Genomic DNA, 14,947 nt, shown 5'->3' on the forward strand with positions numbered 1-14,947 from the left:
CACATTACCGGGAGCCGTGGGGAGGCTGATCTGCCATTGGCTGAGGGGACGTCACGTGGGTGGGGTCACGTGGTCCAGAGAGGAAAAAGGGGGTCCTTTTTGGTGTAAATCTGGACTCTAATTCTGTAATATATCAAGGAATCTCGTAAAACCGACACTAAAACGTCCCTGCCTACAAATCATCCGGCCAAATTATGAGTTCATTGTATTATGCGAATGCTTTATTTTCTAAATATCCTGCCGCAAGTTCGGTTTTCGCTACCGGAGCCTTCCCCGAACAAACTTCTTGTGCGTTTGCTTCCAACCCCCAGCGCCCGGGCTATGGAGCCGGTTCGGGCGCTTCCTTCGCCGCCTCGATGCAGGGCTTGTACCCCGGCGGGGGGGGCATGGCAGGCCAGAGCGCAGCCGGCGTCTACGCGGCCGGCTACGGGCTCGAGCCGAGTTCCTTCAACATGCACTGCGCGCCCTTTGAGCAGAACCTCTCCGGGGTGTGTCCCGGCGACTCTGCCAAGGCGGCGGGCGCCAAGGAGCAGAGGGACTCGGACTTGGCGGCCGAGAGTAACTTCCGGATCTACCCCTGGATGCGAAGCTCAGGTAACGCCGCGCACCGAGCTGTCCCGAGCCGCAGTGGCCCGGGCACATATCCCGGAAGGTGCCCCCTTCCCGGCCAACCGCCCTTCTTCGCGTCCAGAGTGCTCCTGGTAGGAGATCGGCCCTGGGGACGCGGCCCCCCCTGAGCCGCGACACGGCGCGCCGCCCCCCTCCCATTTTTGCTTGGTGCTCTCAGACTCGCTCTGCATCCCTGGCGGATCCCTCTTCGCCGACGCCGCGGCGCTCTGAGCCCCCAGCCCACCCCCCACCCTTCCTCCCGGCCTTTTAGCTTTAAATATTTATCAGCCGCGCCGGCACGGGCTGGAGACGAGGCCGTTTGTCTTGCGGAGGAAGGCTGGGGTTTGCAGAGAATAGCCATTAGGGTCTCCCCCCCCTCCCTTCTCCTTTCCCCCGCCGGGGATCTCATCTCTGGGTGTGTCCCCTCAGCCCCAGCTTGGATGAGGTCTGGGGGAGGGGGCTGTAGCTCTGAGCAGTTCTCCCCTCCCCCTTTCCTCCCAGCCAACCCGCTCCCCCATTATTCCCTTCTGGACAATTAGAGGTGGGCTCTAGAGGCCTGGCAGGAGGAGGGGGTGTGAGAGGAGATGAGGATTCAGTCAGGGACACAGGCAGGTGGAGAGAGGGGGGTTGAAACCAAAAGAGAGAGGCTTCTGACTCCCCGGTGAACTTGGGAAGGGGGAGGCAGGAGAACTAGAGAATGGAGCAGAGGCCTCATGGGGAGGCAAGCTGACTTCCTCAGGTGCCCTTCCTAGCACCCCTGGAGAACTGGCCAACAAGTTTTCAAGTGTCCTTCCAGAAGGATGGATGTCCTCTTGGGAGAGAAACAAGGACTCCAAAAAGTCAAATCAAGAGTTAGAGAGTACAGGCCACTGAGGCAGCTACTGCAGAAACCCCAAGAGACCAGAGGCTCTGTGGGGGTCTCCTGACAAGCCTGTCCCAGACAGCTTTCTTTGTGTTGCCCTGGACTCCGAGGCGTCTCTCAAGATCCAGGAGACCCAAGATATGTGGTCAGAGGCTCCCAGTCCAGCCAGGGTTGAGGGCCAAGAGAAGCCCAGCTCTTATTCCATCAGTATTAGTGGTCACAGTTCCCATTACCTGCTCCATAATTCAACTGCCTTTCCAGCTGATTTATTAAAGCCCAAATTTTTCTGCTCATAAACATTTCAGCTTGGCTTTTATCTGACTTGAAATTAGGCCCCCAACCCCTCCTCCCACTGTCTCCTTCCTAGGAGGGCTGGCACCAGCACCTCCCCCAGCACAATCTCCTTCCAGCCTCCTCAGGGTTTGGGCCTAACCTGGGAAGCTCTCCCCTGCCCGTCTGCCCCCACCAGCCAGGTACTGAGTGTTCCACCCCAAACCAGGCTGCTGTCTCTTCTCTCCTCCTGTGCCTTCCCAGAGGCCCAAAGATTGCTTTGGAGGGCTGAGTTGTCTGGGCAGGTGGGCAGGCAGGACAGCCTGATTCTCAGCCACTCACTGGAAAATAGCAGAGGGCAACAGCTCTCAGACCAACTCCACTGCGCCAAGGAAATCTGCAAATTCTCACCTCCTCCTCATTCCATAACGGGATGGGGGAGGGGTAGACGACCTGTAAGGCGGTTTGTCTCCTTTTCTTTTTGCGAAAAGCCCTCCGGCCAGGCCTAGAGTCGCACTCCAGGGTCACTTGCATGGTTTTCCTTGCCATGGCCTATTCTGCACGCACTGACTTTTCTCCCGTAAATACTCTGCGCAGGGACCGACCGCAAGCGAGGACGCCAGACCTACACCCGCTATCAGACCCTGGAGCTGGAGAAGGAGTTTCACTACAATCGCTACCTGACGAGGCGGCGGCGCATCGAGATCGCGCACGCGCTCTGCCTCACAGAAAGACAGATCAAGATCTGGTTCCAGAACCGCCGCATGAAGTGGAAAAAAGAGAACAAGACCTCGGGCCCCGGGGCCGCCAGCCAGGACAAGGCCGAGGTGGAGGAGGATGAGGAAGAGTGAGGGACAGAGAAAGGGCAGAGGAAGAGAGAAGAGAAGGGGAGAGAAAGACAGAGAGAGAAGCTCAGCTCTGGGAACTGAACCAGGAAACTCAAGTCAAATAGGAAAAAAAGCAAAAAACTATTTAAATGGAAAGCAGTTAAAATTTTTTTAAGGAGAGAAGGTGAAATTTTGGTTTCTTAACACTGAAAAAAATACTACCTATAGGAAAGTCCGTCAGGTTTGTTTTGTACTGTATGGAAAGGACATCATCTACCTGTTCTGTAGCTTTCTGGAATTTGCCTCCCCCTTTTTTATGTCGCTAATTGTAAGGTCTTTGGTAAAATCTTGTTGTTTTGTAAGGTCCCTCTTTGATGCTGTCTTTGTGGTCTGTGGGTCTGGACTGTGTGTGGTTCCCTGCCTTCCTGAGCCCCCTGCCTTCCCAGTAGTGGCACTGAAGGGGCCTTAGGGAGCCCCAAGGACCCACCAACTAGCTCAAGTGTCCCCTCTGTGCACCTGGTCTGCCCGCTGCTCCTTGCTCCTGCCAGCCCTGTGATCCTCTTTCCAGTCTATGTATATCTGAAAGATGGAGAAATAAAAGAAATTAAAAATAAACATGTCCTATTTTCTGTGTCTCTAAGGCTGGGAGTGGGTGAGAGATACTCACTCATACCGGTGCCCAGCTTCTGCTGCGGTTCATTTCTTAATGTGCTGGTATCTGCTCTTTTTTTCCTTGTGTTCCTTGCTCTGGCCAGATACCACACATATGTAGTTCCCCCCCACCCCGCCTTTTTTTTACACACATTGACACACAAACACACACAGTCACACTTAGTTACAGGCTGACATTGCACATAAATATATACCTTGTCATACAGTCACCAACACCCATATTCATTATGTTCACAAATAAATATACAAGCATTTACACATCCCAAACCCTTTCCAGAACACATGTATTCACATTCACTCACACAAGTAAACCTACATTCACACTCACTCACAGACACATTTATATATACGAGTAACACTCACACATTGGCTTATAAACACACAGACTCATATTTGCCCCCTAGTAAACACGACCTTGAGTCCACATGCTCAGTCACACACATTCACAAAACCAAGCCAAGCCAAACCCCAGAGTTCCACAGACCCTTCCTCATCCAAGCCTTCACACCAGGCTGTGGCTCGGTACCGCCCCGGGGCACCAATATACAGAGCTGAAATCCAAAGTGCTAGGCCCCAAGCTAAGGAAGAGCAGAAGGAAAGGGAAGGTGACCACCCAAATCCGCTCCTTCTCCAGCCGGCGGGTGGGTGGGCAGGCGGCGTTGGGCACAGGCCGGGCGGACGAGCAGAAACCTCCCGGCCGCCCAGACAGGCCTCCAACCTCGAGATGTTCCCGGCTTTCCGCTCAGCCCGCAAATATTTTCTGCAAGAGCTATTCAGTTATTTTATTTCAATTTATTTTACTTTCATTTAATTTACCTCATTTTAAATTGATCCACAGACCCAAATAAAACTTAAAATTGGGGGAGAAAAAAATGAGCACCGGGAGCGAGAGGCTGAGCAGTGCGAGTTAGCCGGCTGCTGTGGCCGCATCCCGGCCGCTCTGAGCCCGGCCGCCGGGCCGCCGGGCCGCCGGGCCTCCAGAGCTCAGCCGGCTGCCTCCGCGCTTTTCTGCCCACTGTCCGCGCTGCTGGCAATCTGGAAATCTTCTCCGGGGTACAGAGAAAGAGAAAAAGAACATTTTGCGAGGGAGGTTACTTCCTTTCCTGAATTTGGGCGCTGGTAGCTCAATTCAAAATACCGGCGTATATCAGGGGACCTGGGAAACCCGGGGTGAATTTGGGTTGTTTGGCTCCAAAACATCCCCTTGATTGAGAAATACCAGAGGATGCCGTCTAGACCTTCGGAATTGATTTTCAGTATTTATTAGATTATAAATCCTGGCTTATTTAAATTTAAAAAACAGGCATCGGGCACTGAAAGGGGAAGAGGATTGGAAGGAAGCAAGGATGAGGAGAATCTGTTTACTCTAAATTTGGAAGTAAAAGGCTCCTAAACCTGCGGTACCCACATTAAGGACCGCAGACCACCCTCTCCCCCTGCAGAGAGCATGGGGAGTTGTCCTTGGGAACCTGAGCAAGTGCACATTCAGGCGAGAGAGCCAAGTGTCTGGGTCCTGCTTTGCTCTCCTTCAATTCCTGGGGTGCAGAGGCAGTCATTCGGTGGTTAGAGTGTCTGCCTTAGCCTCCATTAGAGCCACCTTACTTGGGACAAAAGCTAGGCCCTAGGGGAATCTGCGGCCCCCACACCCGCAGTGCTACAAGCCCTCACAGGTGGGGTCCTGCCATCTATAGGGCTGGGAGTGAGGGGGGCAGTCAGAGGGGCATTCAGAGGGGGAAAGGGGGCTTTGACGCTTTCATTTTGCCCTGAGGCTAGTGGCAGCTCTGGACATTGGCTGTTGCTCCCAACTCACCCCCAAATTGCCTTAGAAAAGACCCTGTGTGGAGGTTTTGGGGTGAATTTTTACTAGAAAAGAAGGACAGAGCTCCAGTGAGAATAGGGAGGTTCCAAAAAGAACCCCCTTCCCAGATGGATGCTTGTGCCTCCTCTATCTGATTCCCCACACCCCAAATCTCACACCTTCTCAGATTGGGGTTTCCCCAAAAATCGAGAAGGAGAAGAAAAGAAGATGGCGACTGAGAAAAGGGTTGCTGGTGGAGCAGCCATGAAGAAATGCAATAAATTCCTTGTTGTTTTATGAAAATTTACAACTTTGTGATAGAAGTTTATGAGTGGTTGAATCCAGCGATTGGCCAGCGCCGGTCATGTGGCCGGGCGATCGTGAACATGAACTTTTTATCATTTCCCTGGTGGTTATAATGCAGCATTCTTTTGGACACCACACCTAGGTCGGAGCACTGTCGTCCTTCAGGGCTCCAGCCTCTTGATATTTTTATACTTCAGTATCAGCTCGATAAAGCAAAAGAGAGAGAGGAAAACCAAGGGGGAGAGAAAAGAAGAGAGAGCGGGAGAGAGAGAGAAGGAGGGGTGGGAATTACACAAAAGAGAGAACCAAACATAATTTTAATTTCTAAGTTAATTTGCTTGCTGATCTGGGATTTTAGTCATCATGGAGAGTAAATGGACAATCTGCCCAGGACTGCAGCCTGATACCATTTTTCAAAGCCAGAACTTACTCCATTTTCTATGCAAATATCAGAAAAGCGAAACACCCTCTCTCCCAAGTCAGAGAAGGGGAAGCAACGGCTCTCAGGTTGGGACAATATTATCTGGAAGATGAAGAAGAAACCGAACGCTCTTCCCCGCCCCCCTTTCTCCCACCCCTTTCAATCGGAGGAAAGAAACCCCAAGGTCTGCAAAGGTAAGGGAGATTCTACAATTTTCTTCTTATTCTTTTGCATCGGTTTTGTAGGGGGTGGGGCTTGGGTTTGTCTCTCTCCCCCCTCTTCCAAGACAGGGCTGAACCCCACCTCCGGGCGCTGCAAGGAGAGGCTTCCTAGGAAATTCGGTGGCTGAGAGAGGGGTGGTTGCTTCCTGGAGGAGAAGCAAGGCAGGGAAGACGGTCGGAGGAACCGAAAGGGGCCACGGAGGCGAGCTCTAAGTGGCCTATTTAAGCTGGGAGAAGAGGTTTAAGTTAGAGGGCTGCGGAAGAAAGGATAGGGGGGTGTCTGGACTTGGGGTGCCGGCATAAAGCCGGTTGCTACGGCCTCTGTGGGTTTGCGCCCCCTCCCCCTCCCACCATCTCTCCCTTGTTCCGGCCTCCCCCAATTGCCCCGGCGCAGTTCTCTTGCCCGGTGCGGGTACGGGTATCCGTGGCTTTCCGGCACCGTTGGCACGAGGGGCGGTGGCGCTGAGAGACGTCCTGGTCTCTGGAGGGCCTGGAATCTCCGTTGAGGCCAGCGAGGGCGAGCAGGCGGCTAGAGAGATACAGAAAGAACAATTCACGGAGAAATACTCATTATCTCCCTTCGGAAACATTTCTGAAATTAAAAGGCTGTGGGTGGAGGCACCCAAATTGAGGGAGACACCCCCTCCTCCCAAGAAGCCTGCCTGAAAATGCCCAGATCTTTGGCCACTCCCGTAGGAGGGAGGCTCGTTCTGCAGGGAGACAATTTTGTGGTTTTTAACGCGGTAGTTTACAGCGTGTTGGTTTCTGTGTAATACTGGTTCTGTACCTTGTGTTTTATTGGTATGGGATGTGTGGATTTCTGTGGAGGAGAAAATTGCCATGTGTGTCTGATGTGGAAACGTTTCAAACTTTCCTGGATCCAAATGTGGTGATTGTGAAGAAGCTGTTTACCACGTTGTTGTTTTAGGTATGGAAACAAAAAAAAAATAAAGAGAAGAAAATTAAAAGAAATTCCCATTAGGGGATTTGATGGTGTCTGGACTAGAAAGCTGCCTGGCACTGAGCTCAGACAGCTAGTCTTGTCCCTCCGGCGCCTAATTCCATTCCCGAGCCAGGCCTGGGGTAGGGGGTGGGGGGTGGGGGGTGGGGTGCGGGGTGGGGGGAGCCGGGAGAAGAACCGTGGGGCGGGAAGCCTAGATTCCTAAAGTAGCTGGTGGGGTTGAAGAAGGCGCGAGTCGCTAGGTGAAGACTTAAAAATAGAGAGGGGTTCTGGGGAAGCTGCCAGCTGAGAGATAAGGGACTTAGGGCTCGGAGAGCAGGAGACACTGTGATTTAGTTTGGTTTGCAGAAATAGGTGATTGCTTTCCTCTTTTTAAGGACCAGATGCAGAGATTTCAATCTCGGGTCTCTGGTGGCCCAGGGATTGCAGGGTCTGGATGCGCATAGGGGAATACTGGCCTTCTCAATACTGAGCTGAAAAGGGAGAGAGCCACTTGTGGCGCGGGAGGGGGCCCCTGGTGGCACAGGTAGATGCCCTCGAAGCAGGCCCAGTATGGGTGCCTGAAGGGACCCCCTCGGCTGCGAAGCCAGAGAAGTTCTCGGCCAGCACCGGCGGCACTCGAGCCTATTCTTAAAGGAAAAATTCCCCAAACCTACCCAGACTATAAAGGTCTTTTTCTCCTGTAGTCTTGGCGGGGTATAAATCATCCCTTAGACAGTTCTCTCTGACCCAAATTATGCGGTTTGCTGCCATCTACCGTCCGTTTGGAGACATGCGGCTTCGGCGCCACAAGCCCGGCGACGCTGCTTGAACCCGGCCCCACGCCCGGAGCCCCCAGCCGCTCAGCTTTGGCGGTATTCTGGGGACTTTCGGCCCAGATTATCACCTTTCGCTGGATCTTGGTTCCAGCTTGCCCACATGTGAATTGGAGAACGGGGATCCCTCTCTCTTGTCAGGCCCATCCCAGCTCCAAACCTGGCGGCTGGCTGGGGGAAGCGGCTTTTTTTCTAGGGCATATTTTAAAAGGACTAATACTGCATCTGGCGGGCACGGGGCCCTGAATCAAAGGGTTGGGGGATCAGAGTCGACCCTCTCCCCGCCGTCCCCGCCAAACTCAAGAGGGGATCACGAGGGCCGCTAGGAAGATCCATCCGAGGCCAAGGCTGTTCAAGGTTTATTTGGTTTTCTTTTCGGCCAAGGGAGGGGTCCTGCAGGGGAGGCGCCGGCCCGGGCAGTTCCACTCGGTTGTCAAAAGACAAACCGAGTCTGTGTTCTCCGGGTTGACTGGTGGGTCTTGCCAGTTCCTTGGCCGGTTGAGTGTATGGTGAAAGAACTGAACCGAGCTTTCTGGAAATTGTTGGTGTCTGCAAGTGAGTGTGTGTCCCCTTCCCCATTTCCAATCATTTCAAGCGAAATCGACACAAACATGCTTTGGGAAAAAGCGGGGAGTGGGGATCAATCATTAAGGAAGCAAATCATTGTAATTTCCGCTCCTGCCCGACTCTTCACACCCGCTGAAGCCGACTGCTTTCCCAGGAGGGGGTGGCGAGGGCGAGGGTACGCGCCGCTGCCGCCGAGTTTGAATATTGGCCCGTCTCACGGGTTACTGATTAGCTTGGGCTTTCAAGCCGCAGGAGGAAGCTCTGGCCGCTCCTTTCAAGGTGCTGTGGCCCCAGTTCCTGGGCGGGGGGCTCCAGGAAATTGCCTCTGGTGCCAGGCAGGCCTAGGTGTTACGGGGTCTGGACCTGGAGGAGCTGCCGAAGTCAAGGGGCCCAGCGGTACTAGGGGCAAACGCGGGGTCTCTGAGGCCCGAGCCTCTGGCGCCTTATGAATCTGCCTCGCAGGAGCAGCCCTTTCAGCTCTTCAGCAGAGAGTGACTTTCTGGCGGCTGGAAGGCCCGGCCCAGTGCAGGGGCCCCCAAGGGAGTGCTCCCTGAAAGTCTTGGGCCCCTTGGAGGTTTTTCTTGCTGACAATCGGAAGGACAGATGGAGAGGGGAAGGCGGCTGTACAGAGGGTTGAAACCTTTAAGGGCTCTTAGGGTGCGCATGGGCCCGGGGAGAGGGAGCTGAGGGCCACTGCTCCCCACTCCAACAGAGAAGATGCCATTTATTTGCATAATGGAAATATCTTTGTACCTTGCTTTGGAGGAGCCAGTTTTAAGGCAGTGTTCCCTGTAAACTGCTCTCAAAAATTGGGAGAGGCCACACTGCTCCTCTGGGAACATATATGTTCCCCAAACCCAGAGAATCATGGACTCTAGAGGAAGAATTGGGTTGAGATGTTTTAATTCACCCCACCCCAATCAGAGTTGAGATTGGGGTGGGGCAAGTTGCCCACAACCCTTAAGAGCCGGGAGTGGGAGGGAGCTTTGCAGCTAAGAGGAAGTGGGAAGCCTGGACAATGTCTCAATACCCCTCCCCTCCAAACACCTACTGGCAAATATTCTCCCTGAGATTACCCATGCAGGAGAATTCTACTCTGGAGCTGAACACAATTTCGACATTTACCGGGGAGCTGGAATGTGTGTACGTCCGCAGGACCAGAGATTCACAGCTCAGGAAATTACAAGTCCTGCCAGTGGGATTTCTATACAATCCTTCTGTTGTGTACTCAAGACTTAGGACACATTTACATCCACCTCTCCGTACACACACCTCCTCCTTGAGCAGGGAGAGACACCCCAGACCAGTAGATGGCTGTGCCCACTGTGTATTTATATGTTCCCTCTTGGAGACAGACCGACGATGGTGGATGCAACCACAGACAGATTCATAGAGATCTGACTCCAGAAGTCAGGCAGCCTCTGGCCCAGCCCTGCTTGCCTGCTCTTTCTCCCAAACAAACGGATCAGACGAATAAACGCTCATAAATACCTCTGGGCTTAGATAAGAGCGATGAGGCGCTATTTCCTTTCATGCCCGACTCCAGGCGCCCAGGCCCTGCCTTTGCGGCTCCATCTCGCGGCAGGCAACCTGCAGAGGTGAGGTTAATTTGGGGCTATGACTCTAAGGATAAGGCGATTGTTTTCGTGCTTCTATCATAGGGGAAGTCTTCATCTCTCACTGAATCTTATGTTATCCAGGCTTCATGGGAAAGCCCATACCAAACAGTCCTAGTTTGAGGACACTGTGACCAGAAAGGAGGGAGGGCTGAGGCCCAAGGCCCAGCCTCAGTAGCAAGGAGGAGGAACACAAGGCATTCTCCCCACCTTGCTCCTCCAGCCCAAATGTTCTCCCTTCCTTTCCAGGAGTGGGCCTGATCACAGCTGGATTTGAGCACTTATGACTGCATCATTAGGAGGCTGGAGTTTATTTTTTAAAATCTTGACACCCCCTCCCCCAAGAGGGGCTAGGAAGTGGTTGATGGGACAACCAGGAATAGCCACTTAACCATGAAGGCAGAGCGGAGAAGTTGTCCTAAGTTTAGGGAGCCTTTTGGGCCACTTTGCAACAACCAAGTTCCATCCCTGGTCACTAACCTCAACCCTTTACCACTTTTCCTAGTGTCTTGTGCTATCTTCAGTGGGCAGATTTGGCCTACAAAAAGGAGTCCAAAGAACAAGTCAGAGAAGGGTCAGCCTGGTCCCTTCATCATCAGGTTTTGTCCCACATTCTGGCCCATTCCTGGCCCCAGGTCCAAAGCTTGTCATTCTTTATGAGCATTAGAATGTTGAAAATACACTGTGCTTCAGTCTTCCAGGCTGGTTCCAATGCTCATTTTCCTAAAATAAGAGAGATATACATACTCTCTCGCACCAAAGCTTGTAGGCAGCAGGCTGGTAATACATATATGAGAGGTGGGAGGGATTGTAGAGATGCTGAGAGACAGAAGGGTAGTGAGCATCTGGAGAGGGGATACGGAATGATAGTGGTAAGCTGCCTGCTGCGGCCCCAGGAGAACCCAACCCTCCCCCTTTATAAAATGAAACAAAAACCGTCTTGAGAAAGAATTAATTAAAAAAGAACTGTCAGCTTCTGGAGAGACCTGGAAAAGGAGCGATGGCTCCTCTCTTCCCACTGGTTTCTGATTGTCTCCAAAATCAGGAGGGTTTGAGGACCTGAAACTGGAGGAGGAACAATTTTCTTCGCTGTAGTTACTGAGGCACCGTTGATACCTAAGAATTTGTAGCCCAGGATATTCTAATGTCTTTTGGGGTAGGAAGTGGGGTGGAGGGAAGGTTGCAGGCAGGATAGGGATCAGACAAACCTCTCACCCCTCCTCTCCCTATCCCCCTCTTCCCAGTGCCCCTTCCTGTGCCAAAAGCAAGCAATACATACTAGAACCAGGCAAGATATCTTGGGCAGCTGCAGCGGTAGCCTTCCAAGAAGCTCCTAATCTAGCCGCACATCAAAAGGGAGAAGCTTTTAGGCTCAGACCCTCCTCACAATTCCCAGTCTTCTGGGTCCTCTGGCCTGCCTCTCAGACTACAAGAGCTGTAGAGAGGCAGGAATAAGCCCAGGCTTGGAGGAGATGGAGTAGGTCTGAGAAACAGGAAAAACAGTTTTCAAAACCTGGGAAGGAGATGGTTTCTTCTTCTTTTGCTTCTCGATTTCTGAAAGCGATGCTAATCGGCGGAGAACTCTTCTCTCCTCCTACCAACACAAAACCCAAGAAACCAGCCTTCTCCTTTAGTTCTCTTCTAGGGAGACTGAAATTCCAGATTCCGAGATATTTATCCACCTTCCCTTGAGGGAATGGGGCTCAAGCAAGTCAGGGGTTAACTTTTCTGAAAACACAATTAACTTTTTCCTATTCCTGCGTGGGGAGGGGAGGGATATATTTATTTAATCACTGGAGGATGGGGTGGTCTCAATCCAAGTGCTCCCTCCTCCCTCAAAGGCATAGACGCCTCTTTCGCAGATCCTACGTAGGTGGAACGGGACGCGTTGTGCTGTTGGGGAGAGAGAGAGAGAGAGAAAGCAGAAGGAGAAGGAGGAAAAAAAGGTTGATAGGTTTGTGCGCGGGTCCCTCGCGCGGGCTGCGCTCCTCCTGGGTGCTATTTGACAATTCCTGCCTCTGCCATTGGTCAGTGTTGGATCAGATGGTTGTATTTCCTTCTGGCCCTCACTGGCACCTCGCCATCCCCCCTCAGCTAAAACCCAATCTCAGATATACTACTAATAGGCGCGGCGCTCGGACTATAAAACACAACAAATCATAAACCCGGCGGAGCAGCAGCGGCCGCGCGCGCCTCCCCTCCCAATGAGTTCCTATTTCGTGAACTCCACCTTCCCCGTCACTCTGGCCAGCGGGCAGGAGTCCTTCCTGGGCCAGCTCCCTCTCTACTCGTCGGGCTATGCGGACCCTCTGAGGCACTACCCTGCGCCCTACGGGCCCGGGCCCGGCCAAGACAAGGGCTTTGCCGCTTCCTCCTATTACCCGCCGGCCGGCGGCGGCTACGGCCGGGCGGCGCCCTGCGACTACGGGCCGGCGCCGGCCTTCTACCGCGAGAAGGAGTCGGCCTGCGCGCTCTCGGGCGCCGACGAGCCGCCCCCGTTCCACCCGGAGCCGCGGAAGTCCGACTGCGCGCAGGACAAGAGCGTCTTCGGCGAGGCCGAGGAGCAGAAGTGCTCCACTCCGGTCTACCCCTGGATGCAGCGGATGAATTCATGCAACAGTGAGTGAGACTTGCTGAGGCCGCCGCGACCCCCATGGGCTCCCTCCCCCCTAGAGTCAGAACTAGAGAGCCCCCCACCCAATTCTTCCACGGAGAAAGCCTCTCGGGTTGGAGCTTAGGGAAGATTGGGCGCCTGCCTCGATCTCCCGCGCTGCCCTCACGCCCTCAGGAGTTGCAAAGTTTGCAAAGTCCCAGATGCACTCCGAGCCAGGGGGAGCGAGTGGGTTCTCTGCGAGGGCCAGGCAGCAGCCGAGATCCGGGTCAGGGAGGCAGACAGAGCCCGCGCAGCCACTGGCTGGGCTCTCCCTGGCGCCCCCAGCTCTGGCCCGGTCCCCCACCCCAAGACTGTTCATTAAAAACGGAGTACGTCATGGGAAGGGGGGCGGCGTGACGCTGGCGAGGGAGAGTTGAATCTGTCCCGGACTGGTTTTCCCTGGGGGTCGGGGGCTGGGGAAAGAGGAGGCACCCGGAAAGGGGTGGTAGTCAGAGGAGGGGGGGAGAATAAGGGGAAGAAAGAGAGGGAGCGGGCGGAGTCGGAGAGAGGGAGAAGCAGGCGCCGGGGTCTCAGGTTGGATTATTTGTCGGTCTTAAATCCCAAATTGATGTCCATTAACGGGACACGAAAGTGAGGAGCCCTTAATGCTGACTACGGATCGATCCACGTCATTACAGATTAAGGGCCGGAATCTGTCACGGGGTGGTGGGGGGGCCAGATGGGAAGAAAAGATGCGTCTAGGAAGAGACACACCTGGCCAGTGCTTCTCCAGCCCCTCCCCCTAGGCTCAGGTGGGATTTAAAACTGCTCCTCCCATCCCCCCACCAAGAATCTAGACAGAAGGCAAAAGCCGAGGAGACCCGGAGGGAATCTGGAGGGGGCGCTGGAGGAGTGAGGAAAGGGGGGGGGGCAGGGAACCAGGGAGAGTGGAGGGCATCCCGGGACAGGCTAGAGTCCCCGTTTGAGGGTCGAATGGGGGAGGGGGGTTCTGGCCTTGGTGACCCCAGGCCTCAACATCTCCTCTCTGCGTAACAGGTTCCTCCTTTGGGCCCAGCGGCCGGCGCGGCCGCCAGACCTACACGCGCTACCAGACGCTGGAGCTGGAGAAGGAGTTTCACTACAATCGCTACCTGACGCGGCGGCGGCGCATTGAGATCGCGCACGCCCTGTGCCTGACGGAACGGCAGATCAAGATCTGGTTCCAGAACCGGCGCATGAAGTGGAAAAAGGAGAGCAAACTGCTCAGCGCGTCTCAGCTCAGTGCCGAGGAGGAAGAAGAAAAACCGGCCGAATGAAGGCGCTGGCAGGGGGCGGGGGGACGCGAAGGGAGAGGCCTGCGGGGAACGGAGGGCAGCGAAGAGCTCCGGGGAAGGCTCTGCGGGCGGGGGAGCCTGGGGACCTGGTCTCCAGAGCGCGACAGGCGGGGCCCCGCGCTCTCCTGGACGCCCCCGCCCGCAGAGCGCTCGCTGGGCGCTGGGAGGCCGTGCTGCCTGAGCCCAGCCGGCACCCCAGCGCCGCCTCCATGCCCGCACAGCCGCCTCAGCCCGAACAGGCTCCCGCGTGAGAACTGAGGACCGGACTCGATGTTTCCTGGAAGCAGAGCAATATGCTCTTGTCCGTGTCGCGTCTCATTTCGTCCATGTCGCCCGTGCACGGTTCAATGGTAGATTCGCAGTCCCCTCAGCGGGGGCCTCGAAGACTCCCTGACCCCAGACCTCTCTCCCAGTCCCTCCCCAAAGCCACTGGAAGGAGCACATACTACCTAGAAGTAAGAAGAGGAGCCTCAGAAGAAAACAAAGTTCTATTTTATTAATTTTCTATGTGTTGTGTTTGTAGTCGTGTCTTAGCTCTGGACGTGAAATACTTCGGTAATAATATTAATATTATTAATAATGATGATAATAATAAAGACGTAAAACCTCGCTGCTCAGTCACCTCTGCTCCTCCCCTGCCATTCCCCCACCCCCACCGCCACCCCTGCGTCCCGGTGCCGGAAACTCTGCAGCGAAGGCCGGAGCTCTGGTCGGCCCCAGAGGGCCAGACGCGACTCGGAAGTTACAGTTGAGATAAAGGCTGCAGCGGTCCGGCCCAGACTCCAACGCCGCGCCTCGCTGGTGCTGAGGCTCACAACGGCCTTTTCTGGTGCAGAACTGGGGGACGGAGAAGAGTCGTTCCCCTATTATTCTCTAGCTTTTCTTCGTTTGTCCGTGGCAGGAGGGAACGCCACCGAGGCCCTCTAGCCGGGAGCTCCTGCAGAGACTGAGCCGGCGGGTCTCTGTGCCTCAGCGCTGGGTTATGTCCGCAGGATCCCTGAGGCCGGTGATCTTTGGCCTGCCCACATGGCCTGATTTCCGCCGGCCTTGGCCCTCGGCTCCTGGCCTAAATTGG

At 54.6% G+C, this 14,947-nt stretch overlaps 2 protein-coding genes across 2 annotated transcripts; both read left to right on the plus strand.

Moving 5' to 3' along the window:
* On the plus strand, positions 97-3,183 carry HOXB7 (homeobox B7). The gene is made up of 2 exons (XM_018064932.1): positions 97-594; positions 2,339-3,183. The coding sequence occupies exons 1-2, from the start codon at positions 195-197 to the stop codon at positions 2,590-2,592; spliced, it is 654 nt and encodes a 217-aa protein (XP_017920421.1). The 5' UTR covers positions 97-194; the 3' UTR covers positions 2,593-3,183.
* HOXB6 (homeobox B6) lies at positions 7,212-14,481 on the plus strand. The gene is made up of 2 exons (XM_018064934.1): positions 7,212-12,564; positions 13,595-14,481. Exons 1-2 carry the CDS (start codon positions 12,150-12,152, stop codon positions 13,852-13,854), a joined length of 675 nt encoding a protein of 224 aa, XP_017920423.1. The 5' UTR covers positions 7,212-12,149; the 3' UTR covers positions 13,855-14,481.

This window comes from Capra hircus, chromosome 19 (assembly GCF_001704415.2).
Source record: "Capra hircus breed San Clemente chromosome 19, ASM170441v1, whole genome shotgun sequence".
NCBI classification, from domain to species: Eukaryota; Metazoa; Chordata; class Mammalia; order Artiodactyla; family Bovidae; genus Capra; species Capra hircus.